The sequence below is a fragment of the Orycteropus afer genome, unplaced genomic scaffold, assembly GCF_000298275.1.
Source record: "Orycteropus afer afer isolate SDZICR_OR568_19922 unplaced genomic scaffold, OryAfe1.0 scaffold00012, whole genome shotgun sequence".
Lineage (NCBI taxonomy): Eukaryota > Metazoa > Chordata > Mammalia > Tubulidentata > Orycteropodidae > Orycteropus > Orycteropus afer.
The window spans coordinates 5347916-5365999 of NW_006921599.1; the positions used below are offsets into that span (position 1 = coordinate 5347916).

At 36.1% G+C, this 18084-nt stretch overlaps 1 protein-coding gene across 1 annotated transcript in view; it reads left to right on the plus strand.

Annotated features, from left to right (window-relative positions):
* Nucleotides 1–18084, plus strand: part of HIVEP1 (HIVEP zinc finger 1) — a 58194-nt gene that overhangs the window by 11686 nt on the left and 28424 nt on the right. Inside the window, exons 3-5 of the mRNA XM_007952248.1 lie at nucleotides 3870–4003; nucleotides 4952–5127; nucleotides 9524–9625. Coding sequence (XP_007950439.1) covers nucleotides 3870–4003; nucleotides 4952–5127; nucleotides 9524–9625 — 412 coding nt within the window. The remainder of the gene's footprint in view (nucleotides 1–3869; nucleotides 4004–4951; nucleotides 5128–9523; nucleotides 9626–18084) is intronic.

The window sequence follows — 18084 nt, forward strand, 5'->3', positions numbered from 1 at the left end:
CGTTGTGGAAATACAGATACAAGGGAGATACTCCAAAGGAGGTGATGTTTCAGCTGAGCCTTCCAAAGAGTAGCTGGTGGGTTTGAACCTTAGGCACTATGCTACCAGAGCTCCCCAATATCAGTATTACAATAGAAATAAGTACAACTTCTAAAACAAGTAAGTCTCTGCTATTGCTGATACGTTGTGGAAATACAGATACAAGGGAGATACTCCAAAGGAGGTGATGCTTCAGCTGAGTCTTAAAAAAAAAAAAAAATCAACTAGGGATTTTTCAGGCAAATAAACATGAGAGATGTTAGCAGTCTGTTAAATGACATGCAAGCAAGAAAGAACTTGGTTAATTAAAAGAACTAAGAAGAACCCCAAATGGCTAGAGAGTGTTAGAATTTGGAACAGTAACATACTTTGATGTTGGTAAGTAGGTTAAGGACTAAAGCATATACTTGTTGGTGGGAAGCCATTCCTAGTTTCTCACTGAAGTGGTATATCCAAACTTTTTTTTTTTTTTTTTTAATTAGGATTTGGGTGAAGATTTACAGAGTAAATTCACTTTTTATACAGCAGTTCACATATACTTTGTCTCATGTCATTGACCAAAATTTACAATGCAGCAGCTCCCCTCCCACTTCCTCCCCATAGTTACCTCCTCCCAGTGTCCATCCCTTCATACTCCTCTGCACCCTGAGCTATCTCCCTGTGCATAGCAGCCCTTCCTTCTCCCATGATTGTTCTCTCCAGGGCGTGTGTCTACTTGAGGTAAATATTTAACTCACATGCCTGTACTTTGTTTGGCTGGAAACCACAGTTGTGGGTTCAATTCCAGACCTGAAGGGCAGCTAGGGGCCATAGTCTCAGTGGTTACACCAGGCTCTATTGGACCAGCAAACCTGGTCCCCACCTTCTTCTTTTTTTTTTTTTTTGCCTCCAAATGATTTTGAGTTTTGTACCACATTGTTCTCCCTCTTTATGCAGGATCTCCTACATCCCTTCCAAGTGGTATATCCAAACTTTTTGTGGATCTTATTTTTTTAATGCCCAGACTTCAGTTTACTAAGTCAGAATCTTAGAAGATTGGGCATTATCATGAGTATTTTAGCAAAGTGTTATGTATATTCCTGAAATGCCTATGAAAAGTAATTATCCTAAAGTACCAAGTGCTTTGGTGGAAGTGTCTGAAAAATGCATAGCTAGATGTGGATCTCAGGAGAAAACCCAGGTGGAAGGCTTAGTGTAAAGATTGTTCGGTGCATAAGTGGAATTCATGAGGTTTCTCAGGGAGAGTGGAAAGCAGCAAAAGATAAGAGGGCCTAGAAACAATCCCAGGAGACTGCTAGTATTTAAAAGGTTGAATTAATGAAGAAAATAGGAAACTGCATGAGATTATTCACAGAGAAAGAAGGAAAAGCAGGAAAGAGTGGTATCATGGAAATCAAGAAAGGAGAGGTCAAATAATGATGAGAGCTAACCGGAGTCTTTGGTTGAGCTGCTCCAGTAAACACTAAGGAGTCGCTGGGTGGTGCAAATGGTTAACACTCTCAGATGCTAACTGAAAGGTTGGAGGTTCGAATCTACCCAGAGCCACCTCAGAAGAAAGGTCTAGAGATCTACCTCAGAACAGCAGGCATTGAAAAGCCTATGGAGCACAGTTCTCCTCTGACACACATGGTGTCTCCGGGAATCAGAATCCACTCAATGGCCACAGGTTAATATCTCTGGAGACTGGAGTCTGTGGGTAAGTGGCTGTGGAGGATTGGGTACGGGACTGACTTTTATACCCCACTCCAAACATTAATGTATCTGTCCATAACACAAATGGAAAAAAAGAAATAGGAACTAAAGGAAAAATGTGTCTAAGAGAAGCAAGTCATCAATTGCATGCAGTGCCATAAAGGGCCAAGCAGGGGAGTAGAAGCCAGATAATAGGAAGCTACCAAGGAAATTGGGTAGTAAGAAAGTAAACAGATAGAAATTTAATATTGAAAAGAAAGTGAGAAAGAGGGTTATGAAATGGATAAAGTCATGGAAAGGTGTGTGCATATATTCCAAAATGTCGGAAAGACTGATCTGTTTGCTAGGGAAGAAAAAGGGAAAGGTTGCATTTTTTTCCTCCTGTAGACATCAGTGTTGTTCCTTTTCACACCATCTTTTTGGGGAACGTGGGCCAGCCAGCTTTTCTTTCCTCCTGTCTTTGTAAGTAAGGACTGGGGCTTGTTCCGGGTTGTCCTTTCTAAGCTACATAGTCCCTCGCCTCATAATACCCACACTCTCTCATCCCTTGCTATGTTATTAAGTCATCTGAATAAGATAGTTGTCTGTTTGGCAATCTATGGAAAAAAAAAAGAACTTTGTATAAAAGAAAGGAGCTCTGGCGGTGTAGTGGATAAGGCATAAGCCCACCAGCGGCTCTGTGAAGGAACACCTGCAGTCTGCTTCCATAAAGATTTACAGCCTTGGAAACCCAGCAGAGCTGACTATGAGTTGGAATCGACTCTGGCAGTGACTTTGATGTTGGTTTTGTATAAAAGAAGTTCTTGATCAGGAGAGTTTTGTCTTATGTTAGACTCAACAGAGAGCTGGAGTTTGAGCCTTTGCTGTTAACATTTGCCTTTTGGCCAATAACTTAGCCTGGGAGTGTGCTTCCTTACTGGAATATAAGCCACATTGTTGTTGTTGTTTGCCGTCGAGTCGGCCCCGACTCATAGCGACCCCTCCTTGGGTTTCCGAGGCAGTATCACTACGGAAGTAGGATTGCCCAACCTTCCTTCCGAGGAGTGGCTCGTGGGTTTGAACCACCAGCCTTCTGGTGAGCAGTCAAGTGCCTTAGGCACTATGCTACCAGAGCTCCCAAGGCCACATAGGAGAATTAAATGGAAAGATGAATGAGAAAATACATTATTAACTGTGCAGTTGTTTAAAATTGTAAGGTAGTATTATAATATTTCTGTAAGAAAAGCACATATTACTTATCATTGTGATGTTTATTACCATTTTCTAGAGATTTAATTAGCAGATCAGAAGTCAGGTTTGGCTTGACTTGGATCTAGGATTTATCAGTATATGGGAACTTGTGAGAAAATAGGAGCCCCTGGGTGATCGAGGTGGTTAAGTGCTCAACTACTAACCGAAAGGTGGGAGATTCAAGTCAGAAGCAGGTAGCACCTCAGAAGACAGGCCTGGTGATCTTCTGAAAGGTCACAGCTTTGAAAACCCTGTGGAGCTCAGTTCTGGTCTGGCACACATTGGGTCTCCATGAATCGGAGTCAAGTCAATGGCAACTGGTTTTTTTTTTTTTTTTTTTGAGAAAATATAGAGAGGAAACGGTTTAAAATGAAGGAGGGAATGGAGGGGGATAAAATAATGGGAAATGAGACTTTTGATTAAACTGTATAGTGCATTTAAATTGAAGGAGATTTAGTCAGATTTCTCAGGGGTATGAAAAACATTATACCAAAAGGAGTAACGAGTGCTTCTCTATCTTCAAAGAATAAACTCTGTAAGAGACATATTTTCACAGCAATGAGTGGTTGATTAGATATAAGAAATAATATTTAGTTGATTTTAAAAGTTCCTCTTAAACTCTATGGAAAACCAAGATGAGAGGTTGTAAAGCCTTTTTTGGAGGGATCAGTGGAATATGATGAATTTTAAAATAGCATAGAGTTGATCAGTTTGCCATTTAGATAGATTAGATATGTCAAAGAGAGAAGAGAAAACATGGTTGGTAAACCTGTTACTTTGAAATACATTTCATTAAGTAATTGTATACACAACACTGCCTTCTTTTAATTTCCAATGAAACATAAGCATGTTTGTGGTTTCAGTTTTATTAAATTAGTTTCTCTGTTTGTTTGTTTTTCTCCTTTCAGAGAGCATTAGGTAATCAAAAGTCCACAGTAGGTGAATTCAGCAATAAAGATGCCTCTGAAATTAACAGTGAGCAAGATAAAGAAAATTCCTTAATCAAAAGTGAACCAAGAAGAATTAAAATATTTGATGGAGGGCAAGTACAAATTTTACTTCTTAAATGTACATTTAAAGTTACTTTTTAAATGTACATTTGCTTTTGTGTAAATGAAGACTTTCCAGTGCCAATTTTATATAAATGTTACGAGGTTTCTCAGCTTAGTCACAGAATTTTCATGGCAAAGTAAGGTGCGAGCCCTGGTCATGCAGTGGTTAAGGCTCTCGTCTGCTAACTGGATGGCTGGTGGTTGGAACCTACCCAGTGGTCATGGGTGAAAGATCTGGTGATCTGCTTCTGTAAAGATGACAGCCTAGAAACCCTATGGGGCAGTTCTACTCTGTTGCATGGAACGGCCATGAGTCAAATCGTCTTGCCAGCACTTAACAATAACAATGACAACAAGTCAGAATATGTTTTAGCATTATGTTGAAGAATTCTATTTTGATGGAAAAAATAATGGCTATTTAGGAAACATTGTAGGGCCCTGGAGGCAGCTCAGACTGAAAATTACATTTTTAGAGGAACCTTGGGTTTCACAGCAATTGACAGTACAAAAGGACTTTGAAAATCTTTTCTGAGAGAGATGAATTCTTTGACTATTTGATGTCTGTGTATTTTGCTATGAGAAAAAACATTGTTGCCAATTTTAGCTATAGTTAAGCTCAGAAATATTTCAATACTGATAGTTGTAATTTAATTTAGCAATAAAGAAAACTTTTAACCCAGTTATATAGAAAGAGGAGATAATTTTTCATTAAAAATAGCACTGAATAAGATTGATTAGAATTAGCAATTAGAATATAGAATGTTGATTTGAAAAGCTAGAATATTGTTACACATGCATCAAATTTTTATTGCTTGAATATAAAAGTTATGTCATGTTTTATTTTTTTAGGTTGAATTTTAATCATCAATATTTTCTCAAGGACATATTATTCCATCCCCACTATTAAATCTCAAATTTAATCTTTTTCTTTAAATTAGATATAAATCAAATGAAGAGTATGTATATGTCCGAGGCAGGGGAAGAGGAAAGTACATTTGTGAAGAATGTGGAATACGTTGTAAGAAACCTAGCATGTTAAAGAAACACATACGAACCCATACTGATGTCCGCCCCTACCACTGCACTTACTGTAACTTCTCCTTTAAGACTAAAGGTATGAGATGCACATTGCTTCCCAGTCCTTTCTATGCATTTGGTTGGTAGAGCTAAACCCAACTTTGGGTATTATTTGACCAAAGATATGGTATCTTAAATAGACTAATAGAAATTGCATCTTGTCAACATTGTAGTCTCTCACTCTTTATGTTTCTAGACCCTTGAAAGAAGGTGTCTGATTACACACTTTTGGAATATAATTGTAACATTTTAAAAGGAAGAACTGCCCCCCCCTTTCACTTCCCAAATTATAGTTGCGTAACATGATGACTAATACATTTTCAAAAATACTTTGGGGCTAAGGCGGAAAAAGAAAATTTTATAATCATAAATAAATTCATTTGGGTACTGAAAATTGAAGAATTAAAGTAATAACCATAGTGAACTTTTATAATGATTGTATACTTATGTTTTGTTTTTTTATCTACTTTTAGGGATGTATAGCCATTTTTTTTCCATGATGCATCTTTTCACCCAAGTGTAACTTAATTCCAGCTTCAAAAATTTTCTAAGTTTTCTGTTTAATATTTTAAAAAGATAATTCAGAACCAGTCAATAAAAATTATAGTTAGTGTTCTTTCTGTTTTCTTTATATATTTTTCTTTAACTTGTAAGCCTTTATTATAGTTAAGGAAATTTTATCCTCTACACATTTACTGTCCATTTAATAAGCTATGCTTCTAGAAAATGTTTGCTTTATCCATTAGACTCCTTATTCATAGGTGATACCGCAACAGTTTGTCACCTGGGATGTTAGTTTCATATGCTACTCTTAAAAGAGTAAGAATCTAAAACATAGCAATATAATAATAAAATCATTTGTCTGAATGGGTTATCAGTAAAAAAGTATTTCATCGATTGTTTTTTGACAGAACTTTTTAATTTTTATCCTTTTTGAATTAACATTACATTTTTAGAATTACATTTTCCATCTTTGCAATTTTTGTTTTAAAGATTGATCAGCTTTTAGCAAAATATATTACTTTTTTGTCTAGTTATTTAACATGTTTTTGATTTTCACTGGCATTTAAAGAATTATATAGTAACTAAATAGCTTCAGATTAGTTCTCTTTAAATGCTCATAGTAACTGAAACAAGAATGATGGAAAAACAAACTATTCTTCCTGAGATAGCCTTGACTGCTCCAGAAACTTACAAGAAATCACAAGGGGTTGGGAGGAATACTGATTATGCAGTTCTTTGACTGTGACGTAGAATCTCCTTCCAGAGATGGAGGGTAGATTTCAAAATGATTTTCCTGATCTCCAGTGAGAGTTTTGATGGTATAAAATTCTTTGAATTACCGATATAAAAACAGCAGCATTTTAAGATGCCGGTATTACTAATGAAAGATCACCAAGTGTAGAATGATGACAGTGTAAGAAGATCAAGGTATAGTAGAGGAAAAGAAAGCAGGATGTATTTTAAATAGTGTTCATAATATAAGGGTAAGAACAGAAGGAAAACCCAAAAGTGGGAAAAGAAATGCAACTACAGAGATATCTTGGCAAGGAGAAAATATTATGACTCACCAAGTAGTATGTTAGTGGAGTAACTCAAAACAATATCATGTAAAATTTTAGATAAATGTTTATTAAATTGTTGACCAAATGAAAGGGGAAAAAAAACCTATTGCCATTGAATTATGCATGAGCAGTTTTCATGTCTTAACATTTCTGTAATATATTGCATATCTTAATTTACACTAAATTTTTTGTTCGTCAGATAATTCATGTGCGATTATGTGATAAATATTTATGATTTAGCTAATGAGACTGGTGAAGAAAATACTAGAAACTGCATTCTTTTCCTATATTGGTCCCGATGATTGTCACCTTCATTTTAGAAGTCTGCCTTTGTGAATATGTGTAACATGGGTTCCCTAATACCTTTTAAAAAAGGTAGCTAAAAAGTAATAGGCCTGCTTTTAGGTTAGGCTATAAATTTTGCCTTGCTCTGATTTATTTTGTTTTCCTAGCCAGTCCAGCTCTATCTTAAGAATGTGTCTGTTTATCAACAGAAGAAACTAGTGATATATTGGCATGTTATATAAATATGGTATGCAAAGTCTTCAAAATACTATCAAAAAAATGATGTGTATTACTAGAAATTTATGCTTCTGATGGTAATGCCTCTGAGTCTATATGTCATCATTTGTTCCCTTAGTGTATGTTTTCAAAGTAATTTTTATTGACTTTCTGGTCACATTATTCTGCTTTGAAGGTCAGTCAACAGAAAATACTGAGTGAGCTTGCATCTCTGCAGGATATAATACCATTTTTAGCACAGAAAGCTAGACATAATACACATACCTATAGGAATCCACAAACAAAACCTATCAAATGCTATCCAGAGGATTTAGATGAATGTTTATTAAATATATGTAAAAATCCATCTGCTAGTATACAAAGTTTATAGCATTTCTAGGCAATATTTACATTTTTCAGATAAGCCCATTTTGCATATTTGAAATGAAAATGATTTTGTTTCTGTTAAATTATTTAGAAAGTTGATAATCAATGGTTCAAGTTATGAGAGTATGTTTATTAAAAACTGATATTACCAAATTTGCCTACTTAAAATTATATATAAACTTCTTAGGAAACAACCTGCTATTGTACTTGTCTACATAGGGAACAAAGCATTTTGAAAAAGAACTATTGGTGGGACTTGTAATTTGATTCATAATATTGTTACCATAGTGCAGACATTTGAATTTACGGATGAAAATTTCAGCCATGTTAAGGTGGCCAAGGTATTTTTGCAATTTTTTAATATAAAACTTTTGAAGCATACAAAAAAGATTTGTATGTATCCCATCACCCAAACATGCCCATCATCTTTCAGTAATTGTTGTTTTTTCATATTTTATTTAAGTACATATAAAGTAAATTCAGATATAGCCAGCCCTGTTAAGTCAGGTGTTCTCTTCAGAATCACAGAAGTCAGAGTTTGATGGATCTTAGACATTGTCTGGGCCAGCCACCTATTTACACTTCAGTTCCTTAAGCACCATCTCCAGGATGCTGTGCAGTTGCCTCACTCTAGAACCTACTGTCTTTTATAGTAACCACCTGGAACAAACGTGACTGGTTCCACTAAGTGCATTTTTATAGATTTGAGGCTTTATAAATATAGCCATTTTACAAGATCCTTCAGCCTCAAATCTGGACCAATGAATGACTAAGAGATTCTTTAGTTCTTCTAGCTTATCCTCAAATACTAATTTCTCACTGCCTATCTTACTATGTGTTTAGATTTTATTTATTTGTCTTCCTAAAAAAATAATTTGCCCTTATCAGTATTATCCACTCAAGCTGCCTGGCATCCTCAGAAGAACCTGAGCTCTCCCTTGGCATTCATAATCACCTCAGGAAAGCTCGTCCATTATTTCCCAGTTAACCTACTGATACTTGTAGAGATAGACAGACCAGCTTCCAGATGAAACACACTTTTAGAGATACTATTATGAGACTCATAGTCAATATGGTGAACTAATATCAGTGCAGAAAATTCTTCCTTCTATCCCAAACACACAGAAATACAGTTTCTAATATAACAACAACCAGAAATAATTTTTTAATGGATTACCAGGCTCAAAATTAAGAAAGATAAATTCCCAGGTGTCAGAAATAAGATGAAACAAAGTTCAGCATGGTGAGCAGGTAATCAAAAAACAAAAAAAGTCCACATGAGAATAATAGTCTCGAGTTTTTATGTCTGTCCTGGGATAGAGTTTGCATCCCCTGCAATGAGCCTGGATCTCCTATCCAGTGACCTTGGACCATGTGGGAAAAAGTTAATATGCTAAAAAGCAAAGTGGTATACTTATGCCATACAAAAATCTTGTCCAGAATCAGTAGTCTGAAACCTTCAAGGTCTCAGGCAGAAGGAATTGATAACTGCCCTGTAGAGATGTTTTTGCAACCCATTGAAACTCCATGGAAAACAGTCTTATTAGAGATAAACTTAAAAATTTAAAAACATGCAAGAAAGCATACTACTATGAGAGAGAGCCAGCAGCTGTAACAAATGGAGAATTCGTAGTGCAGGAATTACAGATTACAGTGCAATCTGAAAAGAACTTAAGTATACATAAAATTCCTAAGAAGTAAATAAAGAATAAAGAATAAAGAATAAAAATCATAAGGCAAAAGTAGACATTTATCGTAGTAGAGGGGGCAAGATTTGAAAGATAAAATAGCATTAATAAAAAGATTGTTAAGAGCATTGAGATATTATTTCTTTTGTTGGAATTTTCGTCATTGGAATTGTGTAAGTACAGTCTGTTTTTTTTTTCATTTTTATTTTTTTGCTTGAAATAGGAATGGAATTTGCCAGTGTTGACATAATATAATATTATGTAAGCTTAGTAAACATTCTTTTCCCTTAAGGAAATCTGACAAAACACATGAAGTCCAAGGCACATAGCAAGAAATGTGTGGATTTAGGCGTCTCAGTAGGTTTAATAGATGAACAAGATACAGAAGAATCAGGTAAGGCTTTATTCCATATTTTTCATAAATACTGTTTACAGTGTACTATTTTTTTTTTTTTTTTTGCATCCATACTCTTCATTCTATTTCCATTGATACTGCCTAGTTTCTATTCTCATTACTCTACACTAGATTTCTAATCAATTTTCCCATCTATCCATCTATCCCACTAATGTTAAATTAACCTTCCTGAGGCATGTATCTGGTCCTACTCCTCCTGCTGAAAATCTTTCATTTGCCAACCAAATAATGTGTGAACCACTTGACTATACATTCCCAAAGTCCTTTGCAATCCGATGCCTTCTTTCTTCCCTCTTATTTCTTGTTCAGTTCTATTTTCTATGTTGATGCTTGAATTTGCTGGGAAGTGGCACTGCTCTGGCTCCCTAGCCTTAGACAGTGGCCCCTTAGTTCCTTCCCCTCACTCCCCATGCAGACTTGGCTCCCAGTCTGCACTGGTCCACATCTTGCCCGCCCTTAAAGACCTATCTCACGTCCACTGTCTTGAAGCCTTCTCTGATTTTCCCTTCCCACTCCATTTGCTGGAAGCACCTTTTCCCTTCTATGAACTCCTGTACTATTTTAGATTTTCCTCCCTGGAGGTATTAAATCTCTTTCGACCTTATTTGATGAGTATTTGCTTGCTTTCCTGACCTGCCCACTGAGAGTCTTAAGCATACCGTAGAGAGAATCTGTAACTGAGTCCTCACTGCTTCACCCCTGCAGACAGCACACCACCTTGCAAGTGGCAGCTGCTCCGTCAGTACTTGTGGAATGAAGCATTTGTTTGCTTCCCCCATACATTTTTTATTTTGAAAATGTTAGGTTTTTTTCTTTTTTTTTTTTTTTTCCAAACAGCATTAACTGAACAAATACAAGTATTTGTCTCTAACTAATTTTGAGAGAAAACAAACATGTTTATTTGTTCTTACTAATCAGAGAATGGAAATATCTTTTTTCCAAGGATTTATTGTAAACTCAAAGATTTATCAATGAAAGAGCTTTTTTGAAAGGGGGTGCAGGAATGCCCTACTCCTTAACAATAAAAAAAAAAAAACCTAATTTAAATGTTTACCTACTATGCTTTACTTGATGAACATTATTTTAGTGTAGAAAAAATTCCAAAGCGAAAAAGGTGAGGATATCATTAAAAACAGGAGTCAAAAATCGAATGCATTTCATCCCACCTGACACACCAGTAACAAATCAATGAATCAGACTGAATTTCCTTCTAAATATAAAAGGGAAGTGACTCACATTGTAAGTGGTACAATTGATGTGATTCAGTATTTTAAGCACAAAGAAAGGACTGCCTTTCTTTTTTGGAAATAAACATATATTCTTAAAAGGAAAAGAAATAGTCACATCTTAACAGCAAATTCAGGAAAATAAAGAACTTTATTTTTGTTTTATAAACACTCTGATGCTTTGATACATATTACGGAGGGCAGTATCAGGTTTTAAAAGTACGTTCTTACCCTAATAAGTGTAATTTTTTTGTCCTAGAAATATATTTATAAAAAATTATTTTTGAGTTCTTAGAAATTATATTTTGTGTCAGTGTCTTTGTTTAAAGACATTTAATAAACCTAATTTAACTGTAATTCATTTCTGATATAAACAATTTATTCAATTTATTTTCTGCTCTTAGTATGTGATAAATTAATTACTATAAGTGAAAAAGTCTTGTATGTATTTTGCTTTATTACTATTAATAATTCAGAGGGAAAAAGGCTAGGAAAAATGTGTAACAGTTTCAACAAGAATATTTATTACCTATTGACTAGAAAAGGCAGAGAATCCCAGGGTGATGTAAATGGTTAAGTGCTGGGCTGCTACCTGAAAGGTTGATGTATTTTTTATCTTACCCAAAAAGTGGTTGAAACAGATCTTAGATTATAACTCAAATTTAATAGTTTAATTCACTACTTAGATTAGATCTTCTGATAAAACTAGGGAGTTATTTTTATTTTAACCAGTTTGTCTTTCAGACAATTTTTAAAATTTCCTCATGCTTCTTATCAAGCAGTAAATGTAATATATGTGGATTTTGCCACATGCTATGCCATACTAAACAAATGCAACACACTGCCATCGAGTCGCATCTGACTCATAGCAACCCCTTCTTGGATTTCTGAGGTGGTATCTCTATGGAAGTATAGATTGCCCAGCCTTCCTTCTGAGGAGTGGCTGGTGAGTTTGAACTGCCAGCCTTCTGGTTAGCAGACAAATGCCTTAGGCACTACACCACCAGAGGTCTAATATTCTTTATAGATATATTAATAAAGTATGTGTCTCCTTTTGCTTTGCTATCAGCTTACATGTAATAACATCTGTTGTTATAAACAGGTAATCTTATTTTTCTTTCATTATATTTTTTCTTTTAAAAATTATTTTGAGATTTTTTTTCAAATTCAAAAAGATTATGAAGATTTGTATTACGTGTACTCATTTATTCCTCACTAGAGTTGATGATTATAAACATGTTTGTTTCAAGTCCTTTCTATAAATTCAGTGCCCCCCCGCCCTGCCCCAATCTAATAAAATATACATTCAGGGCTATGTACCTTACCTGCCATTATCAGTCACTTTCCCATCCCTACCCAGAGCCAAACAGTAACTGTAGTTTAGAGTATTTTCTTGCAACCTGTTTAACATATGAATGTTGTATTGTTGTTGTTATGTGCCGTTGAGTTGGCCGCTACTCATAGCAACCCTTCCTTGGATTTCCAAGGTTTTATCACTACAGAAGTAGGTTGTCCAACCTTCCTTCTGAGGACATATATGAATAGTATGTCATTTTGTTTGTGTTTTCATTTTAAATTTACCTAATGGTACTACTTTGTACGTATAAACCACAAAACCAAACTCATTGCCATCAAATCGATTACAACTCATAGCGACTCCCTTTGGATTTCTGAGGCATTAAATATTTATGGAAGTAGATTGTTCAGTCTTCCTTCTGCAGTGTGGCTGATAGGTTTCAACTGCCAACCTTCTGGTTAGCAGTCAGATGCCTTAGGCACTATACCAGGATAGACCTAGAAAATTCATTTTATCTTTAAATTGTTCACCAGAGGTGACTGTCCATTTCCTCACATCCTTAGCTGTCCCTAATATTGTCAGAATTTAAACAGTTGATTAGTTTGGTGGATGATAGTTTATTGTCTTAATTTGTATTTTCTGGCTTACTATAGTAATGTTGGATTTTATTCTTTAAGAGGATGTTTTACTCCATTAAATTGTGATAGTTGATGATGGACTTATGCTTAGCAGTTCTTTAAATTTCCATGTTCATAGAGAAGAAAGCCCAGAAAATGGAAATAAGATGCTGTGTATCTGGAGCGTGTACCATTTCTAGTTGAACTCTACGCTAGAATACACTAGCTCTTCTTTCTCAGTCCCTTTTGCTGGTTCCTTCTCATCTCCCCATTGCCTAAGTGCCATGCCCTGGGGCTGTGTCCTAGGATCCCTTTTCATTTCACTCTCCAGATAGATGTTCTTCTCTTGCTACCTTTTTGGTGATGACTCCCAGATGACTCCCAGGCATGCATATCCATCTGCCAGCTCCCCTTCCCTCATGAATTCTAACAGGCATCTCAAACTTGCATGCCTAAACTCCTGATACACCCCTGACCTCAAAGAAGCATGCATTCTGCTTGGCTTTCTCGCATCTTTCCAGTGGCTTGACCAGAAATCTTGAAGTCATCTTTCATGCGTGTCCTCTCAATTTTGTCTCCAGTCTACCAGTAAAACCTTTTAGATCTTCCTTGGAAAGAGTCCCACCCTGGTCAAAGCTGCCATCATCTCTTACTAAGCTGATTGCAGTAGCTTCTTAACCTTCAACAAGATGGATTGACAAAGTGGCTGCAACAGTGGGTTCAGACATACCAAAAATTGTGAGGCTAGGACAAGACTGGGCAGTGTTTTGTCCTGTTGTCCATGGGGTTACTATAAGTCAGAACTGATTTGACAGCACCTAACAACAACAGCAGCCTCCTAACTAGTCTCTAGGGTTCTGTCCTTGCTCTTTACAGCCTATTTTCAGCACAGCAGACAAAATGGTCTTACTATAATCATGTAACTCCTTTGCTTAAAACCCTCCAGTGGCTTATTTTGTCATTCAGAGTAGTGGTCTCCTGTTACCCTTTAAGCTCTATTGTCCACTCATCCTTCCTCACCACCCTCTCTCTGAAACTCCTCATCCTTCTTCTCTCCTATACTCACTCAAACCAAGTTCCGTCTTCTGCTGTTTTATCAACCTCATCTAACAAGCTCCTACCTTGGGACCTTTGCATTCATTTCCTCCATTTAGAGAGCCTTCCACCAGATAACTGTAGACTTATCACATCCTAAGAGGCCTGGTAGAATGGTGATTAAAGCACTTTGCTGTTATCCAGAAGGTTGTTGGTTCAAACCTACCATCAATAGGACAAAGATGAGGGGATCTGCTTCTTTAAAGATTTATAGCATTGGAAACCCAATGGGTCAGTTCTACTCTGTCCTAAAGCGTCACTGTGAATAGTAGCCGACTTGATGGCATTGGGTTTGATTTTGGTTTTCCTTCAGCTCTCTCCTCAGATGTCACCTTTTCAGTGAGGCCTAAACATCACTATATAAAAAGGCTCGCCACACATTTACTTTCAGCATTACTTGTGCCCCTTATTCTACTTTATCTATCTTCATGGCACTTATCACCACCAGATGTGTGTGTGTTTGTGAGTGTGTATGTGTGTCTGTTTCTTCCAACTGGAAAGGAGAAGGATTTTGTTTTGTTCACTGCTCTAGCTCCAGTTCCTTAGTATGGTGCTTAGCAAGTAGTGAATGATAGATAAATATTGTTTAACTGAATGATTGACCAGAAAAATACTCTATAATCTATCAAGAAATAACTTAATATTTTTAGAATTTGACATTAGTTTTCCATTAAATATCTTTACTAAAATTGAATAGTAGCTATAATATAGTATATAATGCCTTTATGTATAAATGGTGTTTACATGATATGGCCAATGTCAAAAACAGGTATTGTTAAAGAGATAGTGATTCTCTTTGGTAACTTATTATTTATTAGTCATTGGATTAGAAAACTAGAAGATGATTTGAGTTACCTGACGTTCTATTTTCTTGTCTTTGGTAATGACCATTTATCACTCTAGATTAATAAAAAGTTGTTCTGTTTTTCAGTAGTTCAAAAGATAAAGTTTCATTTCTTTGGTGCATTTTTTTGTTTATTTAGCACCTCAACACCTGTTCAGTATGCCATATACACCCCTCCAAGAGCCTGTGGTTCAGAGCTGTGATGTTGGGTGACCACAGAGTTGGTAGGGTTCCTATGCTAGGCTGAGACCAGAGAAAGATCAGTGATAGCCAAGTTGGCTGCTGAAGGCAGATGAAAGATGTGCCAGAAGAAAGGGAAGTTTACCTCAGTAGCTCAATGACTAGCTAAAAGATTGGTGCTTTGAACCCACCTAGAGGTACCTCAGATAACAGGCATGACATTCTTCTTCCAAAAAGTCACACCCTTGAAAATCCTATAGAGCAGTTTTATTCTGCACACATACAGTCATCATGAGTCAGGATGAACTCATTGGCAACTGAAGACAATGGAAGAAACGAAAGGCGTGCATTTATCCATGCATTTCTTGGAAAAGTGTTGGTGAGGGGTGGGATAAAGAAGGGCAAGCATTCTAGGCTGAGGGAGCTATTTGGGCAAAGGCCCAGAGCTTCTAGTGTAAAATGGGAAAAAAGGATGAGGTTGAATAGGGAACCAATCTGGTAACAAGGTAGGGTAAATAATACTTTAACGAGGGAATTCAGCATGGAGGTGCAATGCATTCTAGGACAAAACTGTGCTCATTTATTCAGTCAGAGTTTCTGCTGTAGCAGTTTATACCAATTTCTTCATGTTTTGACACTTGAAAACCATTATTTCTTAGACATGATTTTTCTAGTATATTTTTTCTTCTAAGCGTTCAGTGACAATTGATTAAGAAAATCTGGTTTTGATATCAAGTAAAGTTTTTTAAAGCCTTTCCTCTTTAGGCCCATCTATATGTATCTGACTTTTATTTCTGATTATTTTCTCAAACTGTTTTGAAACAAAGAGGCAGAAAGTAACAGGACTTTTTATCTGTGACCTTGAGATTTTCATTGTTGAGATAGTTTTTTTTGCTGCTGCTGTTTTATTTTGTGATGAGAATTTAGACAATAATGAGTAGAAGAAGCATGATTTCATTAAGTGAGTAGTCCTATTCAGCAGCAACAATACTAAATGGTACCACAGAGCCAAATACTTTTTCTGGATGAGTGAGTGTTTTTATAAACAAAGTACCTCTCAGTATGTGCTCTAGCATCTTTTATTTAATAATTTGGGTGTGAGTATTCCCTTGTATCATGTAATTTGTGTGTATTTGTATAAATGTATAATGACTAATTTAGAAATCTTGCTCTTCATTTATGTTGTTCATTGTCATCAAGTTGGCCCCCAACTCTTGGGTGATCCTGTGCGCCCTATGCACAATGTAACTAAACACTACCCAATCCTGTGCCATCCCCATGATTGGTTGTGGATGGACCATTGTGATCCATAGGATATAGCATTTCTACCCACTCTCACCCCCAAACCCCTACAATTCATGTCTGTTGTGGCTCAGGAGCACCAGGCATAGAACTTTCTTCTTAGAATTGACTATCAAAGGGCCTAACTTGCTCTTATTTTAGTGTTTTTATATATACTTTAAGTCTTTGCCCTTATAAATTATATAAGAATATTTTGAAGAATAGCAACATATGTTATAAAGTGCTTCATTAAATTCTTAGCTTTTCTGTCTCAGGAAAAAATGCAAATTATTTGATATATATTAAGAGTAGATGAAGAAACTGGTGTGTAAAATAATCATAAAGGAGAATAAATATTTTTAGGTATTAGTTTTAAGTCTTAAAGTGCCTGTCTGCTGGTAGAACACAGCTAGGGTCTAGAGGCTGGTCAGTTTCCAGTGCCTTTTCCTCCTCCCCTCATAGGCTCTTTTCCACCTCCCTAACCACACAGCCTATCTTGCTATGGCAATCAGGCTCATGGTTGCAATTTCTTCTGAGACATTTGGCACTACATCAGGTCTTCTGTCCATTTTCACAGTTCCTGCCTGACATGTGCTCTCTATTTTCTTGGCTCAGAATGAAAATAAATGATGAATTAATATTGTATATGTAGGATCGTTTCACAGATAACTTGGTGTCTTTTTGTTTGAATGTTAAATAGCTTTATCAAATGCTTTTGTGGTTTCATAGGCATCTTGATATCATTTCCTATATTCTTAATCTAACAAATTTAATGTTGTGTCTGCTATGCAGTGTACTGCTAGAAACCACATTGTGATTCCATTTGCTGCATGTCTACAATAAAAATTTGGGAAAAGGCAAAATTTTTGCCAGCAATAAAGTATTACAGAAGTTATAATAGTTAAGCTTTCTTACCTTTATTCCAAAAGGTGATGTCTTAGCCCAAGTTTTCTAGTGGAGCAAAACCAGTGAAACGTATGTGCATGCATATATATGTATATATATATATAGAGAGAGAGAGAATATATATATGTATGTATGTATGTATGTAGAGAGAGAGAGAGAGTATTTATTTCAAGGAAATGGCTCATGGAGTTGTGGATGCTAGCAAGTCCCGAATTCATGGGTCAGGCACCAGGCTGCAGGCTTCTCCTGACTCACATAGTTGCAGAGGCAGATGAACCCAAAATCATTAGTTCAGACAGCAGACTGCTGGCTCACCGGGCTACAGGATATGGTGAATCCCAAAATCTACAGGTGAGGAGGTAGCTGATGGCTCATGTCCCAAGAATCAGAGGTCAGAGGATGAGGAGCTAGATGCAGGATCGAGAGAGAGCGAGTCTTGCTAGAGCATCAGTATATATTGGATACAGGCCACAATTACAAAGAAAAACTCCCCATTCAGCTGATTGGCTGCTTATATGAGATCACTGAATGAAAGATGATTATTTAGTATCTGCCAAACCACGGAGAATCATTGCCTAGTCAAGTTGGAACATAACCTTAATAAGTAGTGATTGCAGTGGCTTTTCAAATGCTCTTCATTATTCCTGGATAACTACTGTTATGAGGGAAATCTTGCCTAGCAATTTGAATATTGAAAATCTGAACTGAGCAAACAGTATCAGCTTAATGTATCAGTTTTCCTAAACACAGATAAAGTTTTTCATTTAATTTTGCTATTGGATTAAAGATCTGTACTAAATAATAACAGTAATTAAAGAAAAATGAATAGCTAAATTCAGGAACCTGATATTTTTAAGAAAACTTGAGTTGTAAGGCCTCAAGTCTTGATCAAATGAAAATTTGTAACATTCCGTTCTCTCTAGATGTTGAGTAAAATGTTTAAGTAGTTTTGATAGCCACACTTCCAACTTCCTATTAACAGTATTGTAGTT